The sequence below is a fragment of the Saccostrea echinata genome, unplaced genomic scaffold (assembly GCF_033153115.1).
Source record: "Saccostrea echinata isolate AGI-Se365-2 ecotype Australia unplaced genomic scaffold, CSIRO_AGI_Sech_v1 ptg000060l, whole genome shotgun sequence".
Taxonomy (NCBI): Eukaryota; Metazoa; Mollusca; class Bivalvia; order Ostreida; family Ostreidae; genus Saccostrea; species Saccostrea echinata.
Genome location: NW_026889809.1, coordinates 2,026,773 through 2,052,515, shown reverse-complemented (window position 1 = coordinate 2,052,515; position 25,743 = coordinate 2,026,773). Strand labels below are relative to the sequence as shown.

Sequence of the window (25,743 nt, the reverse complement as noted above, 5' to 3'; positions counted from 1 at the left end):
TAAAATGTTGTAGATTTATTTCTTTAGAAAATGCAATCATCATGTAGCTATAATGAATGTTGGTAAAATGCAATGTCATTCACAGCACTGAGAGGTGACCGCTAGATAACGCTCTACCGCCAGGACCACCCAGGGGCTGCTGTTGTACTGGTGGTTGTCGACTTACGAGCTCGAGCTGCCCGTTCAAATGTCCGGAGATCCGAGCTGTATGGTAAAGAATTTTTTTAAAAGCATATCCCAAAATTGAGAAGCAATGCTGAGTTACTAAGGAATGCAAACGTCCTTTGTTCTTGTATTATTGTAAAAATTTAAACACAATAAATATTATAGACACTATCCTGGATTATTTGAAATACTTTCTCCCCTTCCTTGTCCACAGTCTAAAAATACAAAATTTCTATGTAATATATTGAATTTATTAACCTTTCACAACGTGGCCCTTGGAAACCATGCTGACATCGGCAGACGTTTGGTTGTTCACAGATTCCTCTGTTCTCACAGGGCGGGTCACATATGGCTGATAGGAAATAGTGAAAAAATATTTATTTTTCAACATGAATGCCATTGATTGCGAAGTATATAACGTAATACAGAGAAAGAGATAAAAGTCAGGTACAGATTTTATAAAATAGTATTTATTGTTTTTTTTACATTTGTACTCACCCGACTGACAGCGGGAACCTGTGTAGCCACGAGGACATGCGCACTGATACGGTGCCACACAACGACCTCGGTGAAGACATGGCAGAATACACATAGCTAACAAATAAATAGAGAAATATATGCCCCCTTTTCTCTTCACTGAGTGAAAATGTCAAGTATCAATATACTTTATTACATTTCATATCATTAATCACGATAAGTGTTTGTAACACGTTTTTTGTTACAAATTAGAGACAGAAAGGGAGTGAGAGAATACCCCTTTCACATCTTTTCCCGCCATATCCTACGGGACATTTGCAGCCAAGGTATCCGAGACATGTCCCTCCGTTCCTACATCCGCCTTTACACGGCACTGCGAGAAAGAGATATGTAAATATATACCGTCAAAGAATGAAAAGGAACAAATATACATTATGTTCATCTGTTTTAATTACTGTTTGACTGATCATCTGCACATTCTTGCATGGCAAGATGCTGCTTCAGAAATATTTTAAGTTTGTTCATGATATATGAACATACATTAATTCAACAATCTATTTAATATGTGTTGGTTGTTTAAAATTAATTAAAATTGTTCCGCAGAGGTTATAAATCAAAATTTAATAATAATAGCACAGGTGAAATTGATTGTGATGAACACATACCTTATATTATTTTATAAACATACAGTGATGTTTTACATACTATAGCATGCTATTGTGCCATCCCATTGGCCAGTATCAGTGCACGTGATGACAGGAGGAATTTTCATTGGTGGAATGCCTGGTCTACATTGATACCGGACCTGATCTTTGTAGAAATAAGATCTCCCTCGGACTCTGATGATATTCACCATGTCAGTGACAGGGGGCTTCCCGCAAAACAGCTCTGATTAGAAATTGAGTCATTAAGTAAGCATAATTTTTTATGTATATGTAATAAATACAGTTCCTGTCTGAATGACTCGATTTATAAATAAAACAAATGATAAAAACATTAAAATGCACACATATAAAACTGGTAATAAAAGCTATTCCCTTGTACGGCAACAGCCGAAATTGGCATTGTAAATCTCCAAAGACTGCATAAACAATGTCATTTTTGTTTGTTTTTAAATTGTTTGTATCTAGTGACTAATATGATGCTGGTAATGATAAAATATTATACAGATATGGACTCTTTTGGTTGTGAATATGGTTTGATATTAAACAAAAAAATTATCAATATTGACCGCGGCCTCAAATCCAGTGAATATGAAATGTTATGAACCGTTTGCATAGATTATATAGGGACTATAAATACTAGTAGACTATATAATAAAATAATAATGTTTAATTACATTTTCTTTCGAAGAAATTCAATTTTTTGAAGAGGGAGACTTTTGTGCAAAAGGCGAAGAAAACAAACAGTGATCGATCTCAAAACATCTATAAACAATACAAATCTGTAAACAGGGCTTAAAACATGGACCACTGGAAATTCCAAATGTAGGAGAAGTAAGCATCCCCTGTCGACCGGTAACACGCGCCGAGAGCCCTATGTATTGATCAGGTAGGCGGACTATTCCGTAGTTGAATTCAGTGTAAGAACAAAGGTGTAACAATTGGCATGAAACATGTCTGACAAGGACAGCGGGACAGACTATAGTAATATTAATCATCTGATCTCTTCCTGTGTGTACCAAACGATAATGCTAATATTGAAGGAAAAAGCATAGATAGTATTTACCCTAAACAAATATAACCTTGAATATAGGACCGGGTCACTTACTTCTACAATAGCCGCTGGGTGACGACCACTTTCGAGTTGCCTGACACGTGACCTCTAAACTCCCTGCCTCCTCATAACCAGGTTTACAGATCGCCATTCTTGTATGACCAACCGGAAATAGTTGGCTGAAATCTTGTGTATTAGGGATTCTTGTCTCGATGGGGCAAGCTGCTGCAGCTGTACACAGAAGTTATCAGTGTCGTTTTAGAAGACCAGTGATTATTTTGTTTATTCTTATAAACATTATACATTAAAAAATTTTTAAAAATCATGAAAGTATTGAATTTTATATTTATGCTTTAAAGTTGGTGTTCTGCATACGGCTTTAAATTTTGAAAGTTACAGACAGTACAAGGATAGGTACCTTGTGGTGTACAGGTAGGTAGAGATCCGCTCCAGGTGCCATCAGACTGACACTCAAGTCTTGTGCCACCAACAATAACATAACCCTGTGTACACGTAAAAGACACGTGATCACCGAAAACAAAGTCGTCCTTGTTGACACTTGGTAACAGACCAGATCCTGACAGGCTCAGCATAGGACATCGCACTCCTGTAAACCATGTTATCTTTATATATAGTTTGAAAAAAATCAATTTTTTTTCTTACAATTTGCAATACCAGAAGTTTTCTTTTGATAAAAAACAGACTAAGTTTTTTACTTACTTTTGCAGACAGGGACACTAGAGCTCCACATTCCGCTGGAAGTACAGGTACTCTGAGAGTTTCCAGAAATGATGTGACCATCACTGCAGCCAAATTCCACAGTATCTCCAACACTGAAACTTCCTTTAATGATGATAACATTACCAGAGATAACTGGCGGAGGACAATTGGCTATCAAACACACCGGGAGTGCCGTATCCCAAACTCCAATCTCTCTACACTGAACACGGCTGTTTCCATGCAAAGTGTACCCATGACTACATCGGTACACGACATAAGAAAGATAGGTTGTTGATGCGAAATCTGAAACTGCGTTAGAAATATTTGGAGGAAACCCACAGTCTACCGGAACACAACTTAAATCTGCGCTCAAAGCCCATGTTGCATTTGCAGTACACGTGGCAATCGGATCTCCGTTCCTTGTATACCCTGAATCACACATATATGTCGTCATGGCATTGTATGTTCGTCTAGTCATGTGAGAAGTTGCATGCGTAACTTCAGGTGGATCTCCACAAGATATAATTTCACAACGAGGTTTCACTCCTAACCAACTAGAATTAAAACCACACTGAAGGGTTGCATTACCAATCAAGTTGTATCCTTCCTCACATTCATATGTGACCTTATCCTTAAAGAAAAAGTCTATTCTCTTCACTCTTGCGTGTGCTATTGCTGGGGGTGGTCTGCACTGAACTTTTTGACAATGTGAAGGAGTGCTGGACCAAGTCCCATCTGCCTGGCAAATCAAATCCCTTGCTCCACTTTGCTCATATCCTTCATTACAAATGTATGTCACCATATTTCCATAGGTATAAACGTCGCCTACAACAATGCTGTTTTCCACGTACGCAGGAGATGGACAACTTACGGGTTGGCAAATAGGAGTGGAACTACTCCATATACCAGTTTCAAGACAACTCATACTACTAGCCCCAGAAAGAATATAACCTTCGTTACAGGTGAAGGTAACTTTACTGCCAAAAGATACGTCATTATATTGAACTCTACCATTTTCAAATGCCCTCGGCTGTTCACATTTGATTTTTGTGCATGATGGACCCGACCCTTCCCAAATTCCGACACTGTTGCACCGAGTTGTGCTCTGTACAGACATTGTGTATCCAGGTAGGCATGAGTATTGAGCTGATTCTGACACTGGGTACTCTGTTCGATTAACGGAAATGACAGCATTTGGGAAAACTGGAGGTTCCCCGCAGACTTGCTCTTGACATACTGGAACGCTTCCCGTCCATTCACCTGTCTGGGAGCATCTTCTTTGATTGTCACCAATCAGTTTAAATCCAGTGTTACACGTGTAGTTTATAGTCACACCGACTGTTATATCGGTAAAATACACATTTCCGTTCAAAGTGGACTCCGGTGTCGGACAGAGGATTTGCTGGCAGCGAGGAGTTTGTGTGATGCTCCAACTTCCATTAGAAAGGCATCTTATCTGGCTATCGCCAACGAGTGAAAATCCGTTATCGCAAACAACTGAAATTCGACTACCATAGGCTACATCCTTTCCAACTACAGTTCCGTGGGCAATCGATGGGAACGCTGGACAATGAACTATAGAACAAGAAATGGTAACCACCGACCAAGCTCCGTTTGGTTGACATTTACTGATGTCAATAGCGCCACTCTGACTTTTATATCCCTGAGCACAAGTGTACTTAACAACAGAGTTATAGATCATAGTCCCATTCAGCAGTGTTGTCCGCGAGTGAGGTATGTATGGGACTGACCCACACGCCACAGAAACACACGTAGGTAGGCTACCAGACCAGGATCCGGAACCTTGACAGATGTGATCCGTGTCTCCTCCCTGCATTACGTAGCCTTCCGTACATTTATACCGCACCATATCACCGTAAAAGAACTCTGTCCTGCCGTTATCCAGAATCATCCCGTTATCAATGGACCTTGGAGGTGAACATTTAATGGCTATACATGATGGTTCCGTTCCACTCCATGTTTCATTACTGGTACAGAATCTCCATGAAATGCCCTCCAAGCGATAGCCTTCATCACAAGCGTACGTCATGAACCCACCTAAAGTGTTTGAATTGACGTTAACTCGGCCATTTACGAAAGATGGAGTTTTGCACTGAATTATTTGACAAGATGGCGCTTGTCCTGACCATTGTCCTGTGGGTAGACAGGTTCTAGAAGATTCTCCGATTAGCTTGTGTGTTTGAGAACATCGGTATTCAACGGTACTACCTACAGTCAGAGTGTTGAAGGAGACAGAGGGGTCACCCGATCCTCTTGGCGCTGGGCAAGTTATTCTCTCACATCTCGGATTAGATCCACTCCATGAAGAGTTTTCTAGACAAGTTATTACCTCGTCTCCAACTAATTGATAACCAGGCATGCAAGCAAAACGTAAAGATGCGTTGAAATGATAAGCTGTTCCAGAAATACTACCATGCTGTATTTCAAAATTACCTGGGCAAAAAACAATATTACAAATGGGATTAGATCCACTCCAAAAGCCATTGAATAAACAGGTGCGAGTTGCATCTCCGAGGAGTTCATACCCTCTTTCGCATCGATACTCAGCTGTACTTCCCAGTGTAATATTTTCAAATTCGACAATTCCATGCGCAAAATTATCTATGTTTAGGCTAGTTGCATTACATTCTATCGGCACACATTCAGGTTTATCTCCATGCCACCGCCCGTCTGAATCAAACTGAAGATTTGTGTTCCCAACCATTTTATAACCATAAAGACACGAATATATAACAGAGTTGCCATTACTTAACACTGTAGCATATTCTACAACTGGTGGTTCTTTCCTTTTCACACAAATAGGGCTTTGTCCACTCCATAAACCACTTTCTAAACACGTTCTTTTTGAAGCACCGAACAATACATAACCAGAGCGACACTGAAAGGTTACGTTAGATAAATATTCTGTCTTGAAATTTGAGAAAATTCCATTTGAAAGATGAGGACGAGGGCATTGAACCACTTCACATATAGGTATCTCAAAATCCCATTGTCCATTAGCGAGACAACGTCTACTCTTAGCCCCGTTCAAATTGTACCCTGGGTCACATTCGTATGTAACGACCGAATTGTATGTTGACGAGTTTCCAAAACTTCTGCCATTAGAGGTCACTTTAGAGGGAGTGTCGCAAACAACGATTTCACATGTTGGAGCTGTTCCTGACCAGGCACCTGAGGACTGACATGTACGTTTTGAAGGACCCCTTAGGAGATATCCAGCATCACACTCATAGGTTACAATGGCGTTGTACAACAAACCAGACGCATTTCTCCTTCCATTCGTAATATCTTCCGGTTCCATGCAAGACTTTGGCGCACAGACTGGTTCGTTACCACTCCATGTTAATGAATTTACACATCGGCGAACATCACTTCCAACTAGTTTATATCCTGGATTGCACGAATACAGCACTACAGAACCAAGCTGCCTATCCTTGAAATCAAATTTTCCGTTTTCAACCGGCAATGGCGGAGGACATTCATCAGCAACACAAGATGGTAGACTACTTGACCATGTCCCGTCTGGTTGACACACCCTGGCTGATTCAGTCGCAAGTTTATACCCTTGTAAACAGAAATAATCTACTATTGAACCAAATACTTTTCCAGTAAGAGTGTAATTACCATACTGTATAGTTTCCGGTGTCGGACACGTGATTTCCTCACATAGTGGTGGGGACGGCTCCCATCGTCCTCTGGTTCCACAGTGTAGTGTATCGACACCGTTCAACCTGTATCCTAATTCACATGAATAAGTTACAGTGTCTTGATAGTACACACCACTTGATCTCTGCTGACCGTGGTTCATGATTGGAGGGGCACCACATTCCTTCTTGGTACATCCGGGTGGCGAACCAGACCAGAGGCCATTTGCTTCACAGGTACGTTCTGCAATTCCATGTAAATCGTAACCTGGTAAACATCCATACGTGGCAATACTTCCAAATGTATTTCCATTTTGCTCATAAATTCCGTTTTCAATATTATCCGTCTGACCACAAGAGACAGGAGAGCAGGTCGGTGCTTCACCACTCCACTCCTTATCAGACTCACATTTTCGTGTATTGTTTCCACTTAGAAAATAACCTGGGTTACATCTATAGGATGCTAAACTACCAAACGTATACATGGGTGCGAGAACATCTCCATTAGCAATCAAACCGGGATCTCCACATTCTACCGGAACACATTCTGGAGGTAGTGGATCCCAGGTCCCGTCCTCTACACACTCAAGTATATCCGTCTCTCCCACAAGTTCATAACCCGTTTTACAGGTATAGGTAACAGAACTTAGGAAAGTCAAACCGTCTAAGTCAGCCATTGCATTCAGCACAGATGGCGGGTTTGGACACGTGACTATTTCACACTGCGGAACATTGCTTTCCCACTGACCATTCGGTAAGCAGCTGATCCGTCCTGTTGGATTTGTATCGGACAATCGGTACCCGTAGTCACATGTAAAGGTCAGAATATGACCGACAGAGTATTCATCTTTTATGGATGAAACTTCCCCATTGTTAATCGGTGGAATAGTTTTGCAAGTCTGGGGGTCACACGTAGGAACGCTCCGATCCCATGTGCCATCCTTCTGGCACGAGACAAAATCGTGGTCTGTTAAAAGCTTGTATCCCTCTTTACAACTGAAGTTTACCGTTTCTCCGGTCCTGTAATGCTGTTTATTGATGGACGGTATGGTATTTCCAGACAACAAAGGTAATTGGCACGTTATCTCTGAAATAAGATAAAACATTTCTGAGAGTGTTAGAGGTAACTATTCTAGTTGACAGATTCCCTGATGGCGGCCTCTATTTACACATACCTTCACAGGTGGGCGTTTCCCCCTCCCACGTGCCGTTCTCGTTACAGTACAGCCTTTCGGACCCCTTGAGTCTGTAGTTGTTGTCACACCTATATCTGACAGTGCTTTCGTAATAATAGTCTCTCCCGTCAATGAAGCCGTTTCGTATTCGTTGTGGAAACCCACAGTATACACCTATCATTAAAATACATTCTAAAATTCAGGTAAGTAAGAAATAACTTTCTCTGAATTATAAAGTTTGTCCCTTATTATTTTTTTTCCAGGAAGGTGTGTTTTATCTTACATTTCCAGATACACAATGTCATATACTGATTTAAATGGTATTATTTAGATTTGTTTTTTCGCGTTTTGTCAAAAATGTTCGCATTTCATAAACACAACATACATGTATTATTCACTTTATTTTCATCATTTGTCGGACATCCGAAATATACTTATTTATAAAGTATTTTTTATTGATATCATAGTTGATATGACGGATGCAGTATTTAAGGAAAAACAAATGAAAAACAAAATCGCGATCGTGTACAAAATACCGTAAATCAGCATACATGTAAAAAATATTTCACTCAAGGACAGATTTTTAGACACTCTCATAATGATACTAAAATGTAAACAAAATATTAGCAGTATAATAGGTAGTAGATAAGTAATAAGATATTCAAGCGCTACAAGCTCACAAGTTTTATTTCTAAGAGAGTGTTGCAGAAACTCGTGATCATTATAGGAAACTTCAACATCCTCTTTGTAAATAGACAGAAAGTGATTTCTGATAGAAATTTAATTTCCGAGCATAAAATTACCAAAAACATAAAGGTTTGATTAAAAAAAAGATGCATAAAATATTCACCGATTATTTAAGTTAACTGAAGTTTACCATTGGAAAAATTGCACGAGTACCATTGGAAAAATTGCTCGTGCAAAGACGAGTAAATGTTGTTTACAAATGCCTACGCTATAGATTAAAACTTTCTAAATTGCTGTAGGATACTTATTGATGTAGTGACGTCCTTTTAACAGCCCCCTCGACTTACGTTGACATTGGAGATCCCTCCCACTCCACTCCCCCGTCACTAGACACTGTCTGGTGTCCCGATCCAAGAAATTAAACCCTGGTAAGCACGAGTACTTGACCGTGGCCCCAGGTTCTGTAGAGGAGAATGCAGCATGTCCGTAGATAGGTCTAACCGGGACCGGACAGCCTGGGGGATAACAAAGGGTCATATGTCAGGCAAAATAGCGTGACTTCCCAATTTAATTAAATATTATGCATTCAATAATTTCAATAATATTTCAAGTACTTCAGAAATAAATTCAAAAATATCTTACCGTTTATCCGGATTTTGGTTCTTGTATAATATGATTTCTGTTAAAGCCAAAAGCATTACAATATATTTCTGTAGCAGCCTGTATGATAGCAGATTTTACGCTCTTATATAAAAGTTTGTCACGAGTATCTCTCAATCAAGCCATTCATTATCTGGAGTATGTACACGTACAAGTCAAAACAAAATGTTCTCATTTTTTATTTCATAGAAAAATGCACATATTTGTTAATGTATACGATATACAGATACCATACCAAAAAAAATTGAAAGTAATAGTTTATTTCTAGAAATAATGCTTCGTTATTAGGTAAATTTACTTCTACAAAGTTTTTATGCATAGCTTGACATTACTTAATATTTAAACATGATGTTCATCGGGTATCACAGACACGCATTACTTCCACACATTAGAAATGAATCACTTTAACATCGATAAATGTGAATGCCATAAAAATGATTTAGTTCAATAAATATTAAAGTATAAATAATGAATACTAGTATATTATATATGTAAAATACATAATTTAAGACAGCTTCGTTTACGCATTTTAATCACTGAACATGCTGACATCAATAAATTACACTCATCATTTACATATTAAGCAATATATAAGGTCTATATTTGGTCAATATGTGTTAAATAAATATTACATCTTCTAATAATGCTTCATGTAAAATTAAATACAGGTCAAATGTTTTACTGGAATAGCAAAGCAAAGCATTAGCTATAATATACAAACAGCGCCCTCTATCAACCGTTACCTCGACAGAAATTTGAAGGTTCCGGTTTTAAAGAACCATGTAATCCCGTCTGTATGTCGGGCCACGCGATCACATTCCCAATAAACTTCCGACATGACGTTCTCATGGAGTTGATCTCGTCGAAGGTCAGTTCCCTGTCCCAGACATTAAGGTGGGTGATCTGCCCTATAAAGGACTCTGCGCTGTTGTACGACCCGTCCTTATCCTGCTCCTGTCCTATCACAAACTTACCACCACCTGCACGAAAAACACATGAACGACTTAACTAGACGAAAAAAACTTTGGTTGACATTAATGTCATTTCTTTTTTGCATCCATCTGATGTACTGTCCAAATCTGTTTCCAAGCAAACTTATGAAAGCTTTGTAAGTGATACCTTTAATAGTATGACCCGCTGCAAAGCTAAACCCAGAGTCCCAAACCACTCCGTCAATGTAGATTTTCCACGCCCCATGACTAGAAGACCACGTGAACACTAGATGATGCCACTTGCCATCATTTGCTATGACATCTGTCGTCTTTTGCTGGTTATTTACATATAGAACAAAGCTACAAAACGAAAATGTCACCATCTTCAATAGATCTTCACGAACAACTTTAATATTAGTCTCTTTGAAACTAATATGATAATGTAAACGATTCCCCAAGTCATGAGGTTAGAATTTTACATAATGAGTCAAAATCATGTGTTTTTTTTAAAGATGTCTGTATTATAAACCGAAACAGTCAGAAAATAAATAGAGTATATAGCCGAGATATGACAAACTTAGCTGTACTGTTAAGCAAGAAAAGACAGCAAAATATAAGTGCCAGAAAAACACACGATGTATTTGCTGGTTCGTTGTTATCGTAAATGTCAAGGTAATGCAACGTTTATATTTAGCTTTCTTTATTTTATTATTAAAATTATACACAACACTGAATTGGAGCACGCAAAGATGACAAATAAGTTCTAATAATCTTTTTTGAAGATTGTATAAAAATTCTTGGTTTGGTACTTGAGACCAAGGTAACTTAATTTTTCAACTTTTCTGCGGACACGTACAATAAGGAGGAAGAAGTAATTAAAGCAATATTTTCGACTTGGGCCAAACAATTTTTTTTCATAAAAGTAGATTTTATGTACAAAATCTTAATTTTCTGAAACCTAATACATTCAGGAGATGAACAAAATTTGCATGGGTCGTGCCAAAATTCTATTTTTGTCAAATTTCCCGTTTGTACGTTACGGCGTCACTTTAAGTGGGTTTGTTTAAATTGTCTAAACTCTAATTTCATTTAATTTACGGGTTACTGGTTTTTTTTTTACCCGTCGTAGCTGGTCATGGTGAGAGCATTGTCCATGTTGGAGTCTGAGGCGTAAGAAAATGGAGTCCCCTGGTTAGTGGTGTCACTTGTTTTCATCCAAAAAGAGACTGAAACTGATGTCAGGTCGCGTTCAATCGTAGCTGCAGTATAATTAAACGTGCCAGCAAAAGGAAAATCCAGCAAATACTCCACTTCCAGTTCTAATAAAGAAGACCAAAATTCCCCATTAGTTTATTTATACTTTTTTTCCAGTTTTTCTGTTAATATTTAGCCATTCACCATCATTACCTCTTTCACAGCGGTCCCCTATGAATCCCTTTAAACAGTGACATGTAAAACGGTTCACCCCGTCCTCGCACCTGGTGGCATTCACACACGGGTCCGGATCACAGTCGTCTATGTTTACTTCGCACTGGTCTCCAGTAAAACCCACTAAACATTGACACCTAAAAATAGAGGTAATATCTGTCAATAATCTGATTTATAAATCTTATTTCTGATGAGGGTTTACAATGGAAATGCTAAGGTGTTGATTTCCGCTTGAGTGTGATCATTTTACCGGTAAGTTGCTATTCCGTCCTCACATGATCCGCCATTCTGACACGGTCCACTATCACACTCGTCATGGTTGATTTCACAATTCGTTCCCCGAAACCCACTAGGACACGAACATGTGTATCCCCCCAAACTAGGGTGACAAATGCCATTATTGAGGCAGGGTGAAGGCGTACAGAAGTCCACTGTAACATTGCACGTGGGTCCTACGAAATATGAATTTTATTCTAAATGTAAACACAATCGTCCAAAATAGTCTGAAAAATCCCTATATAAGATTATTAATAAGTTCTATTGTTCATACCTTTGAAAAACGCAGGGCAGCTACAAGTAAAGCCATTGGCCAGATCTTGACATGTCCCATTGTTCTCACATGGCATCGAAGCACAATCATCAACATTCACCTCGCATTTATCTCCTGCAAAGATGACAAATCATATCATCAGGACCTGTCTCAAATACAATGTTTAAGAACCCTCTCTACACTGCACCCTATTTTCAGGGTACTTTTGTGTAATTAGACTGACCCACCATTTGACATATAAGTAGAATAAATTGTAATCTGAACTGTATCACATAATTTAAAATAAATCCAAGTATTTTAAACATTATATGAGACCAAGATAGAGTATTTGAAAACTTTATTTGCATGTATTTTATCCATTTGAGTAAGCGAAGGCAATTTTTCTTTTCTATTACTTCAATGTCTTTGAAGATTTTTACTGAATAAAAAAGGCACGCTCCCTATATTAAAAATGGGTTAGTTAATTTCAAAATATTCTCCTTTATGTGATATTAATTTATCTAAGTCCAAAAAAACATTTTTCATCAGTGTATAGAGGGTCCTTAAACAACTTCGAACCCCTGAACCCCGGGGAACAGTTGCAGCTATAGTTAGTAATACACCTACCCCTGAACCCCGTGGAACAGTCAAAGTTATAGTAAGTAATATTCACCTACCCCTGAACCCCGTGGAACAGTCAAAGTTATAGTTAGAAATACACCTACCCCTGAACCCCGTGGAACAGTCAAAGTTATAGTAAGTAATATTCACCTACCCCTGAACCCCGTGGAACAGTCAAAGTTATAGTAAGTAATATTCACCTACCCCTGAACCCCGTGGAACAGTCAAAGTTATAGTAAGTAATATTCACCTACCCCTGAACCCCGTGGAACAGTCAAAGTTATAGTTAGAAATACACCTACCCCTGAACCCCGTGGAACAGTCAAAGTTATAGTAAGTAATATTCACCTAGCCCTGAACCCCGTGGAACAGTCAAAGTTATAGTTAGAAATACACCTACCCCTGAACCCCGTGGAACAGTCAAAGTTATAGTTAGTAATACACCTACCCCTGAACCCCGTGGAATAGTCAAAGTTATAGTTAGAAATACACCTACCCCTGAACCCCGTGGAACAGTCAAAGTTATAGTAAGTAATATTCACCTACCCCTGAACCCCGTGGAACAGTCAAAGTTATAGTTAGAAATACACCTACCCCTGAACCCCGTGGAACAGTCAAAGTTATAGTAAGTAATATTCACCTAGCCCTGAACCCCGTGGAACAGTCACAGCTATAGTTAGTAATATTCACCTACCCCTGAACCCCGTGGAACAGTCACAGCTATAGTTAGTAATACATCTACCCCTGAACCCCGTGGAACAGTCATAGCTATAGTTAGTAATACACCTACCCCTGAATCCCGTGAAACAGTCACAGCTATAGTTAGTAATACACCTACCCCTGAACCCCGTGGAACAGTCAAAGTTATAGTTAGTAATACACCTACCCCTGAACCTCGTGGAACAGTCACAGTTTTAGTTAGTAAGATTCAACTACCCCTGAACCTCGTGGAACATTCGCAGCTATGATAGTTAGTAATACACCTACCCCTGAACCCCGTGGAACAGTCGCAGCTATGATAGTTAGTAATACACCTACCCCTGAACCCCGTGGAACAGTCACAGTTATAGTTAGTAAGATTCACCTACCCCTGAACCCCGTGGAACAGTCGCAGCTATAGTTAGTAAGGTGATTGTTACAGGTTCCACCATTCAGGCAGGGGGCTCCTTCGCAGTGATTAATTCTGACGTCACAATTTATTCCTTTAAATAGAATCAAAGTGTTATCATTCGAATACCATCAAGATGTTTTGTTTTAAATCTGCTCCATTTTTTTTCTTTCTTATGATTTCAAAACAAATTTTCAATCAGGATTCGATACAGTAGAGGTAATCTTTGTTGTGTTTTTAATCTACCTTTGTACCCTGGGGCACAGTCACATGTATACCCAAAAGGTCGAGCTCGACATGTGGATCCATTATGACAAGGGTTCTCAAAACAAGCATTGAACACAACAACGTCCGCCGGCTCATCTGCCTGGAGACGATTACTGCTGGGATTCTGTGAACCTGAACATACAGAAAAAAGAATAATTTTGTATATGTCCTGTACATATGCCTCACAATTCTATATGCAAAATAATTAGACCGTTTAGGCCCATTAGGGCACATGAGGCATATATCATACTTAAAGCTTTGCCATTTAAGACCGGTACACAGGATTTATATTACATGTATACTAGAAGTATTATAATACTTTTTTATTATGGCATTCTCCTGTACACACTCTAAAATATATCTTGTAAGATTGAAAGTAGACGTAGATATTTTAACGTGTTTTTTTCCCCTCCAAACAATGTCAGGAGGGCCTAACCACACTCTTTATCGTTTACAGTTCTCTATACCATAACAGCAGCGAAAAGTTATCATTTTTGTACTGATCTGAGTTGCTGAAACAAAAAGATGGAATTTATGATTTATTATGAAATAATTTGCGATTCTGAAATCTGTATGCAGACTTTTAAGGATAAATTTAATATCATCTGCACATTTTTAACAACAGTAATGTAATGCAAATTTGGATACTAATACATGACCCTAATGTATGTGTTATCTGGTTGGTTGAAAATAAAAGATCAGCTAAGACTTGTATTACGAAATAGAACATTCAATGATCTATTCTTAATACATTTTATAAGATTCGAAAAATCTCTTGATACACTGTATCAGTGTGTACACAGGTAAGATTATGTATTATAATTCCTGTATTATAATGCAGATCTTACCGTGTTTACCAGCCTTACATGGAACAATAAGATTTTTACAGGATAGGAAATCATGCATCGATAATTTACTAACCTGAAACCATCTAATTAGTAAACAAAAGGAATTGACAAATCTTTTCAAATAACTTGGTTTGTTCTCCACGACTGAACTTTCAAAGACCTAGATTTTTATTATATCAGCCAATTGAAAATTCAAATAAAAACACCCATTTCCAAATTCCACGGTGATAGTATCATCCAACAGTGTGACTGTATCTAAATCGGACACTTTTACAATTTGAAATATTAAATTTTTAATTTCACTTAACAATTTAATTTGCTTTTAATAACCGTCTGATTTTGTTATCGCTAGAGTACATGTACGCTAATATTGGAATGGCAGTTATTATTATCGGACTGCTACAGGTAAACTTTTAGACTGCAAGAACAACGGCATGTGGTCACATCAATGTTTTAGTAGTAAAGAAATACAGTCTTACTAAGCAACTGCAAATAAGGGTTTTATACTTTTTTTGTATTCCTTAAACTTCTTATTTTTCTTGAACAGTGCTTTAACACTTATTATGCCTGTAGCCGTGTACCTAATTTTTCATTAAATTACTTGTAGAAAGACTTTTTAGGTCACCTGAGTCACTCAGGTGACCTATTGCTATCCGTTTTTGTCTGTCGTCCTCAGGTGACCTATTGCTATCCGTTTTTGTCTGTCGTCGTCCGTTGTGCATTAACTTTTGAACATTTTCAACTTCTTCTCTAGAACCGCTCAACCAATTTCAACCAATTTTGGCATATAGCATCTTTGGGTAAAGGGGAACAAAAATTGTGAATTTCATGGTCCCTGCCCCCCTGGGTCCCAAGGGGTGGGGCTAAAACCACCAAAATTGATGCAATCTTTAAAAATCTTCTTCTTTACTCCTGGACATCAAGCAGTCAAACTGTTTACATGATTGTAATAAGCATTGGGCCTTCTACCTAAATTGTGAAATTCATGGCCCCAGGGTCAGGGGTTCTGGTGCTAGGGTGGGGCTATATAGATCATATAGTGAAAGTGCATTATTTCTTTGAAAATCTTCTTCTCTTCTCCAGGGTATTATTTAAACAAACTAAGTGCATGGTTATGACAAGCAATGATGCCTTTTCCAAAATTGTGAAATTCATGGCCCCTGGGTCAGGGGTTCTGGTGGTAGGGCAGGGCTCTATTGATTATACAGTGAAAATGCATTAATTCTTTGAAAATCTTCTTCTCTGCTCCTGGATATTATATAAACAAACTAAGTGCATGTTTATAATAAGCATTGATGCCTTTTCCAAAATTGAGAATTTCATGGTCCCTGGGTCAGGGGTTCTGATGGTAGGGCGGGGCTCTATTGATTATATAGTGAAAATGCATTAATTCTTTGAAAATCTTCTTCTCTGCTCCTGGGTATTATTTAAACAAACTAAGTGCATAGTAATGGTGCACAAGGATACTTTTTCCTAGATCATATAGTGAAAGTGCATGATATATATGAAAAATCTTCTTCTCTACTCCTGGGTATAATTGAAACAAATTGAATACATAGTTATGATAAGCAAGGGAGACTCTACCAAAATTGTGAAATTCATGGCCCCAGGGTCGGGCGTTCTGGTGTTAGGACGGGGCTATATAGATTATATAGTGAAAGTGCATTATTTCTTTGAAAAATCTTCTTCTCTACTCCTGGGTATTATTGAAACAAATTGAATACATAGTTATGATAACCAAGGGTGACTCTACCAAAATTGTGAAATTCATGGCCCCAGGGTCAGGTGTTCTGGTGCTAGGGCGGGGCTATATAGATCATATATTGAAAGTGCATTATTTCTTTGAAAATCTTCTTCTCTACTCCTGGGTATTATTGAAACAAATTGAATACATAGTTATGATAAGTAAGGGTTACTCTACCAAAATTGTGAAAGTCATGGCCCCAAGGTCAGGGATTCTGGTGCTAGGGGGAGGGGGGCTCTATTGATAATATAGTGAATCTGTAGTAAAAATGCATTATTTTTTTGGAAAATCTTCTCTGCACCTGGTCATATCAGAGGCAAAAAGAGTAAAAGTTTTAATAAAGATTTTTGAACATCTGGACCATTTGGTCAAGTGTTCTGGTCCTGGCCAGGGCTCTATTCATTTGTATTCAACTGAGAGGAGTTATTCCCCTTTGCCATTTACTTTTGATAATTAATCACTGTAAATAATGTACTTGAAAGGTTAATAGAATAGGAGAATTATGCAAGATTTTTTATTGTATAATACATAAAGTACTTTTATATAGTTTAAATGATTAGGTAGACTTGTAAGTAATAGATAAATAAAAAATGAGACAAAAATAACTTGTCTAATTCAATGTTCATCAAAGACCAAAAGAGTCCAATGTAAGAGATTTCATCAAGGAATTAAAATAGTACAGAATCACTGATAGTTTGTTAATATACTGTATGGTGATAGTGATAAATGGGGAACAGATTAGAACCTAATTTATGAACTGTTAATGAAAACTAGACTAATTATTTTGTTGATCCTGATCACCCTATTTTTCTTGCTTTTGGGCAACAAAGCTTCACCTTTCAGTTCATTTTATACTCTATGGATCCTCTAAATTGTTGTATTATACTCGGGTGACCATTAAGGCCCTTGGGCCTCTTGTTTTTATTCTTGTCAAATTTTAACACAGTATCCTTTATCGTTCAGAAAAAAAGGAGGGGGTAGTCCCCCTGCACCCCCTCTCAGTAAAAGCGTGAACTATTATTATTTTAAAAGATGTAACATACCACTGCAGTCAGTAACTTCAGTGGAAGCTATGGATTGCGTCAGCGTTTTCCCTGGACACTCAAAACAAGCAGTCTGACCCGTATCTGACTGGTAGGTTCCCTTAGGGCACGGGAAACATGGCTTAAGACCAGAAGAGGACACAAATCCAGGCTCACAGGGTTCTAAAAATAACATCAGTTAGGTCCAAAGTCAGTAACTTAATTCAGACATCTGTTTAATCAGCTTATTTTAATTTGGTATTTTGTGCCTATGGTGATCATCTGATATGAAAGGCTTTGTACCTTCACATTTCTCTATGATCCTTGCTCCACGGCGTTTTGTTGTGGTCCCCGGTGGACATTTTCTACACGAGGTCTGTCCGTAATCAGTCTGATAAAACCCTATCTCACAGGTGGCGCATCGCTCCAGACCGTCTTTGGAGTAGGTTCCGGGTAAACACTGAGCTAATTAAAGTTGAACGAACCAAGGGTTTTAATTAATGTTCTAGGACAGTAACATACCTATGTTTTCATAATTCTTCATTAGTGTTTTAGCTATTGTGTACCTTTGCATTCTTCCTGAGATTTAGAGTTGTTGTGGTCGGTGGTTGTGTTGACAGGACACACCAGACACGACACACTGCCCTCTAGCGGCTGGTACGTCCCTACAGGGCACCCGGAACAAGACTCCAAAACCACATTAAAGAACGTCCCCACGGGGCATTTCACTATGACATAATAGATTTAGCATAATGATGAATTGCTGTTCAAATTCATGTACAGTATTTCATATCAAAGAAAAAAATATCCATAACGTTTATAAAACTGTTGGTATTCTATGATGAATATCATTTGTCATAAAATAAGCAATTGCATTAAACCTAAAACATAATTAAAATTCTGTATTTTTCTATCAAGTCAAATTTTTAAAGACAAGACAGTGTACATGCATAACTTACCACATGAAGTGTTGACTAGCACGCCGCCCTCCTTACATTTGTACTGCGGACCTGTTCTACTGACCGTCAGATTAGCGAACTTAGCCTTAGTGCCTCCCACTGTCAAGTCCAGCATCCCCCCACTACCTTCAGTCTTCACCGTAGTCAGAACCCCCTTAAGTCGTTCCGTCACCACCTTCTGGCTTTCTTTAACGGTTTTCCCGGGGTTCACCGGACTTCGGTATTGGCCTACACATAACACATACTATTTTGGATGATTTTAGAAAAAAAAAACATATAGAAATTGCTACCAAGGAAATCAAGTTCAAGAAAAAATCTTAATTTCGACACATAGGTGTATTGATATTTGCGTAACTTAAGTAAGTCAGTATGCAATGATTTTAGAAGTACATATTTAAACTTATCTCTGCCATTTAACTCACATCTGACATTTAACCTTATTGTTATTAAACCTTATATCTGACATTTAACCTTACCTTTGACTTTTAACTTACATCTGACATTTAACTTAATCTCTGATATAAAACATTTAACCTTACCTCTGACATTTAACCTTATGTCTGACATTTAACCTTATGCCTGTTATTAAACCTTACCTCTGCCGTTTAACTCACATCTGACATTTAACCTTACCTCTGACATTTAACCTTAACTCTGCCATTTAACCTTACCTCTGACATTTAACCTTACATCTGACATTTAACCTTATTTCTGACATGTAACTTTATATCTGATATTTGACCTTAACTTTGACATTTAACCTTACCTCTGACATTTAACCTTATATCTGACATTTAACCTTATATCTGACATTTAATCTAATATCTGACATTTAATCTTATATCTGACATTTAACCTTACCTCTGACCAGGAAATCAAACGTGATAGAGCTCTCCACCTCTCTATCAGATATCTTAGCATCTTTTCCGGATTCTTTGGAGATAATTCGGACAATATCTCGACGCTTTCTATCAAGGATGATCTTAATTCTGTTAAAATCTAAAATGAAAATCCAAATTAATGTGAATTATGCCTGTCTAACCCAACAACATCTTGTACTGAAGAGTATAAAATTATAAACAGCCTTGACCTTCCACTTCTTCTTCACATGTCGCATCTACGTCATCCACCTCGCAGATCATGTTCTCATCACACAAACCATTTATCTGAGGACAATAATAAAATAAAACATTATTAACATTAAAAAGGGTGATACACAATGAAGGAATAAGTCATTTATTATCAAGTATATTTTGAATTCGATAGGTAGGGAAACATGAAATATCACACCATTTTCTGATTACTTACGAAGCCAGAGAGTGTGATGAAGAAGTTATTTTGCATCTGATTCAGAACCAGATGATCTCGGCATGGGACGTTAGAAATATAGGTTACAGAAGCGGGTAGCTCTATACTGTTAGTCACCGTTTGTACTGCAATAAAACAATCCTCTTGTATAAGATATATCTACGTATTTTTATATCACAACGGATTCGAAACAGAAAATTTGTACTTTTCACCTGAGCAGTCTGGGATGGGCATTTTCTCTATGGGAGTCCATATATTGTCATAAGCACAGAAGTAAACGTCAGCAGGATTGATAGCAAAAGCGAACCCCTCATTACATGTGACATTACAATACACCCCCTCCGTGGTCTCATAGCAGTGTCGCTCTCCGTTAACTGGCTCAGGGGGATATTGACAGGGGTGTGCTGAAATTTCAAAATACTAGTAAGTTAAGAGGATGTGATTGTTGGAATAATTTCATTATATTGCAATGACAGGTAATTTGCCTCATTTACTTTTTCAGGTTTGGTTAATTAAGCGTGTCTTACGTATAACTTGTATTTCTAGTTCACACGTGTTATTATTGCCACTTTCATCAAATGCTCGGTATGTGACTATGGTAAGACCCCGAGGAAACAATCCAGGTGCATGTGTCCTTTCCACTCTCGGGGTCTCTCCAGAGTTATCGCTAAACTGAGGTTCATCCCAGATTACCTCCGCATAAAACGTGGATGACACAAATGGATTTGGTGAAAAACAGCTATCAACCCTTGGCGGTGTTACATCTGCAGAAAAAAAAAGACATTTAAAATTTTCTTGCCTTTTTTTTCTTTGCCTAAATTAAGAAGAACCGATAAATCAGAATTAATTTGAAAATAATAAAGTCCTGTACCCCTGATAACGACCGAGAACCTGCACTTTTCTCTATTCCCACTCAGATCTTCCGCAATATACTTCACGTACGTCACACCAATAGGGAAACGTTTAGGTGGTTCCACGGCGGGAACCACTGTTAGGATCGGGATCAATCCGGAATTATCCAGCGCTAGCGGGGGCTGCCACATGATTTCTACAGTATTGTCGTCATCTGGTGCTATTTGCTGGATATCAGCAGGACAAAACAAATTGGGCGGGGACTTGTCTGAAGAATAATTAGGAATTAAAGTGAGTTGAGTTCATGAGGCAGTTATTTCACGGTTAGAGCCAATTAATAAACTCTATAGTGAAGTCGTTTAAAAGTTACAACTGAGTGTTTTTAATATATAGAGACTAACGTGTAGTTTCTGTCTCAAACACAGTGACAATGAAAAAAAACATACAGAGAACAGATTCAATAATTTCCGTCTATAATTGTGAATGTACAATGGTTACTGAACTACCATAGTATCATAATACCTTCACAGCGACTCATCTCGCCAAAGGATTCAGGGGCCCACATTCCTTCCGGTGTACATTGCTTTCTCTCCGGTCCCTCCAGAGAGTATCCGGGAGCACACTCCACCTGACATATGGTTCCGAATGACACTTCATTCGCAGTGCAGTCCAGAGGCTTCACCACTCCTTCCCGTACCTGAGGCAGGGGCTGACATGTGATCTCTTTAATAAGAAAAACTTTTCCTATCAATAATGAGGGAATTTGAACTTAATTGTGCCGTTCTTATAAAGTTGATTGTAATACAGACTACCTACTTTTATTAGTGTATGTACAAATGATTTAAGATGAAAATACGCTGGTATCCTTTTTGACAGACATTAAAAAATAAAGTACGAATTAATTTACTCGAAATTCCATTGAACAAACTAATTGTAAAGAGAAGGAGTACTTCCGCTTTGCAAGTGAATAAAAAGAGAGAAAAAACGTACGTTTATATACCATGTAAGTGTATTATTAAATATTTGCATCTCAAATATACATGTAAATGTATTAAAATCAAATATGGAGATAACGAACAGTAATCAAGCTCAAAAGTCCATAGAAAAAAAATACAAATCAGGAGCAGAGCAAACAATTTAGGACCTCTAAAAACAGATGTTGGATCAGGTGCCATGGAGGAGTAAGCATCCCCTGCCGACCGGTCACACCCGCCGTGTGCTCCTTATCATGATCGGTAAAACGGGAAAATCAGTGTACAATTTAATAGAATTCAAAAGAATCTTCTTTGTACATAGCAAATAATTTTACATGAAGCTGGCAGTGCAAAGAATCAAATTAGTCCGTCACGTCATGTGCGCGTAAATGGTTACATTTGCATGATGTTAACAAAGGAATCAGTGAGGTCAATAATCAAAACTACACCGACCCCGTACCTTTACAGCGCGTAGGGATCCCTGTCCAGTACGCTATGGCTAGACACTCTCGCTTCCTGGAGCCCACCAGTTTATATCCTGTATCGCATGTAAACCGACACACCGTGGAGAACGAGAAATCATCGTGGTCACATATCATATTCCCATGTTTTGGTTTGGGTAGAGGAGGGCACGTTTTCACTGGAATACAGATACAGTATGTAACTTAATATTGTAGTCATTTAGTATTTTAAATCATTTTTTTCGTACTGATTCATGTGTATGGAAAATAATTATTCTGAACCAATAGATTCATGTGCTTGGAGAATATTAAAGTCATACTCAAACATTTTCTTGAAATTGAACCTTATACATGTAAAAGAATATGGAATGAGAAGTGTGAATTTGCATGTATGCGCATTCTAAAATTTGTCTGTCTTACTGACGCACTCTGCGGTCTCCCCAGACCAGTGGCCGTCTTCCTGACAAATCCTGAGACTGTTTCCCCGGAGCTCGTACCCAGGTTTACACTTGATGCCACAAGCCGCATTAAATACACTGTCGCAGTAATCATTGACGAAGTAGCCGTTCTTAGGTCTCTTTAACTCAGGACAGCGCAGGACTGTATAAAGTTGAGAACACTTTTTTTTTTTAATATTTCAAAAATTCCTATTTCTCACTCTTTCTGCGGTAGTAATTTTTTTAACTTGAAGTCTGGAATCCTTAAACAATAAATTCCCATCATAAATCATATAAACTGTTTAATGGTAATGCCACACTCACCTGAGCACCCTGTCCCATTAAAGGTCCGGAAGCCCTTCTTACAGGAGCATTGACTTACATGAGTAGCCCCGGTCTGTGTTGACTGGTTCTCATCCGGGCATTTCTTACACGTGGATTCGTCGCCCAGTTTACGTTCGTCTTTGTAAGTACCAGAAGGACAGGCTGCAGTGTTTAAAATAGGATTTTAACCCATTACTTTTGTTGAATTATTAAACCATATTTGATAATCGAGCTCCATATAACCTACATTTCTCTGTAATAAATTATCCTTTGAAACACATGTTTAGAAGATAAAATCAGTTAAATTTTCCAAACTGATATAAATATTTCCAGTTAAGGGTCACTTTGCTGTGACTTAATTATACGACGTTATATGATCATCATGATCTTAGACTCATGTAAACAAGCATACATTTGGAATACTATATTTGTGATTATAAACGTAAACAGGTAAAGTAACGTAAAGCATACGATAACATTCTCCGTAGAGTCCTGTTCCATAGAAGCCTTCCCGGCAGACGCACTCAAAGTTACCCGTATGTGTACCGCAGCGACATGTTGCTCTCTGGTCACAGCATGGCGATCTATCGATACAAAGATGGTGACATTTGTCTATGGGCTGCGCTACATAGGATCCAGCACCTAAATCTGTTAGAGGTAAATTTTACAATAGATATTTATTCATAGCACAGTTATTTGATATAACAAATCAGTTAATACATGCACTAAGTAATTGTTTGAAAGCAGTTATGTGGATTCTTAATTCCACTTGCCTTCATGCAGGGCACGTCGTGCTAAAGCTTCAAACTCCTCAAAGCTGTCCAGAATATAAGAAGTCTCATTTTTGGGCTCAGATGCCATGTCGACCAGTTCCCGGACGTTTCCATTCCGGATGCCAAATGTGAATATTTTGACACCTTTGTCGCGAAGATATTTGGCTTCCGGTCTAGGGTCGCCTCCATTAGAAAATCCGTCTGTCACCAAGAAAATGGCTTTTTCTGAGTTTGACCTCGACGTACTTAGTACCTTCTACAGATGTGAAGTATAAATTAATAAATATATCGACATAATGAAATAGCTATTAAAAAAAAATTCAGTCAATCCCAATAATTCACACGACACGCATCTCTCACTGTCTTCCATTTAAGATTATATCAACGTAATGTGTAACTACAACATTTCAATCATTTTTTTAATTTAAATTTTCAGAAAAAAATTAACGTAATTCAATTCAAGGCACATGCGCTTAGGAAGCTATTTTGCACGTAGTCAACTTCTGTTTATTCTTACTTTCATGAGAAAGTTAGATGTAATCTTTTGGGTAAATAATGTAATTTACGCATTTGGAATTCCAAGAAAAAATGTAATCTGTACACTAAAACATATTTTTTGTTAAAAGATGTGCCACAGAGAAAATTTTCATTTCATTCATAGCTAGCATAAATTTTAGGATTGGATTTTGTTTGTAATAAATAAGTTAGTTTTAACATTTTGTGTATTTTTTTTATATGTAGACATCTTTTGTTTATTATTAAGGAATCTAACTGATCACTCAATTTAGTTTTTAAGGAATCCAATGCATAAAGAAAAAATTCTTAACAAAAGGTCAAATAAAGGGAAATGTGTAAATATTCCATAGATCAAAGTAAGTTTACCTAGAATTTTCTTTCAATATTAACTCAAAATAGATGTATTCTTATTAATTTAAAATAGAAGCCTATGGGCAAAGTTTTAGTATATTTTTCATAGATTTTTAAAAAAAAAAAAAAGAAATGAATATTTGAAAAAAAAAAATGCTCTTGAGATCTTTAAAACTTTCTTTACTGTTTTGCATAGGTCACCTTGCAAATTTTGCAGAAATTAATTTTTTGAATTAAAGGACTCTGTATACCTTTGATTTAATTCATGTTTATTGTTCATTTTATCTTTTTACCTACTTTTACAAGCAAATTAATTATTTGATTATTTAAAGTCATGATATACTGAAAATAGCAATTATTGATTATAATGACTATAATGAAAATAGCAAATATTGATTATTATATATCGAATACCTTAAAGCATGATAAAAATTATGGTACCATAATATTATCGGACTAATGGCTAGCTAATGGCTACAGCTACAGGTATGTTTACCTTGGCTTCTAGGAATGCACCCAGGGTGTAGGTCCCTCCCCCCACGTATCGGATGCTAGGAACATCCTCCTCTAACAGAGTGCACTTGTTCTTATCTACTAAAGGCTGACCTACATAATCAATCTGCCGAAGCACGCGCTTTTTGGAGGAAAACGTGATCACACAAACTCTTGTATGGTTAGTATCGACCGTGAAGTCTGCCAGCAGCTTCCGGACGAATTTAATTTCATAATTAAAGTCCCGTGGTCCCACACTGGCGGAGCTGTCCACTAGAAATACAATGTCCACTTTTTTGTTGCTGACTTGGCGTAGAGCCTGGATATGACGCTTTAAGACTGGACCTAGAGAGTCCACCTTACTCTTGGAAGCGATTTCTTCTTCTGTCCGAATATAAACTGATTCATTGCTTATATCATCGCTGTCATCGTCGTTCAGAGAAATGGACACATTATAAAAACAGGGAAAGACTACACACAAATAGAATATGTTCCAGGTCCATGAGGAAACATACATTGCCAAACACAGAGC

General features: G+C 37.8%; 1 protein-coding gene across 1 annotated transcript; it reads right to left on the bottom strand.

The window, feature by feature from the left end:
- LOC133175042 (sushi, von Willebrand factor type A, EGF and pentraxin domain-containing protein 1-like) lies at positions 1–25,743 on the bottom strand. Its single transcript, XM_061310140.1, has 35 exons — positions 25,216–25,743; positions 23,853–24,108; positions 23,551–23,727; positions 23,080–23,241; positions 22,739–22,918; positions 22,318–22,497; positions 21,406–21,606; positions 20,903–21,151; positions 20,559–20,795; positions 20,244–20,435; positions 20,032–20,156; positions 19,814–19,889; positions 19,585–19,722; positions 18,724–18,951; positions 18,331–18,492; positions 18,068–18,229; positions 17,786–17,947; positions 14,130–14,282; positions 13,864–13,977; positions 12,176–12,289; positions 11,876–12,077; positions 11,605–11,762; positions 11,318–11,516; positions 10,385–10,557; positions 10,009–10,245; positions 8,953–9,120; positions 7,919–8,092; positions 3,079–7,830; positions 2,777–2,965; positions 2,413–2,589; positions 1,348–1,530; positions 920–1,015; positions 664–759; positions 424–517; positions 1–204 (listed from the first exon to the last, which is right to left on the bottom strand). The coding sequence occupies exons 1-35, from the start codon at positions 25,726–25,728 to the stop codon at positions 114–116; spliced, it is 10,770 nt and encodes a 3,589-aa protein (XP_061166124.1). The 5' UTR covers positions 25,729–25,743; the 3' UTR covers positions 1–113.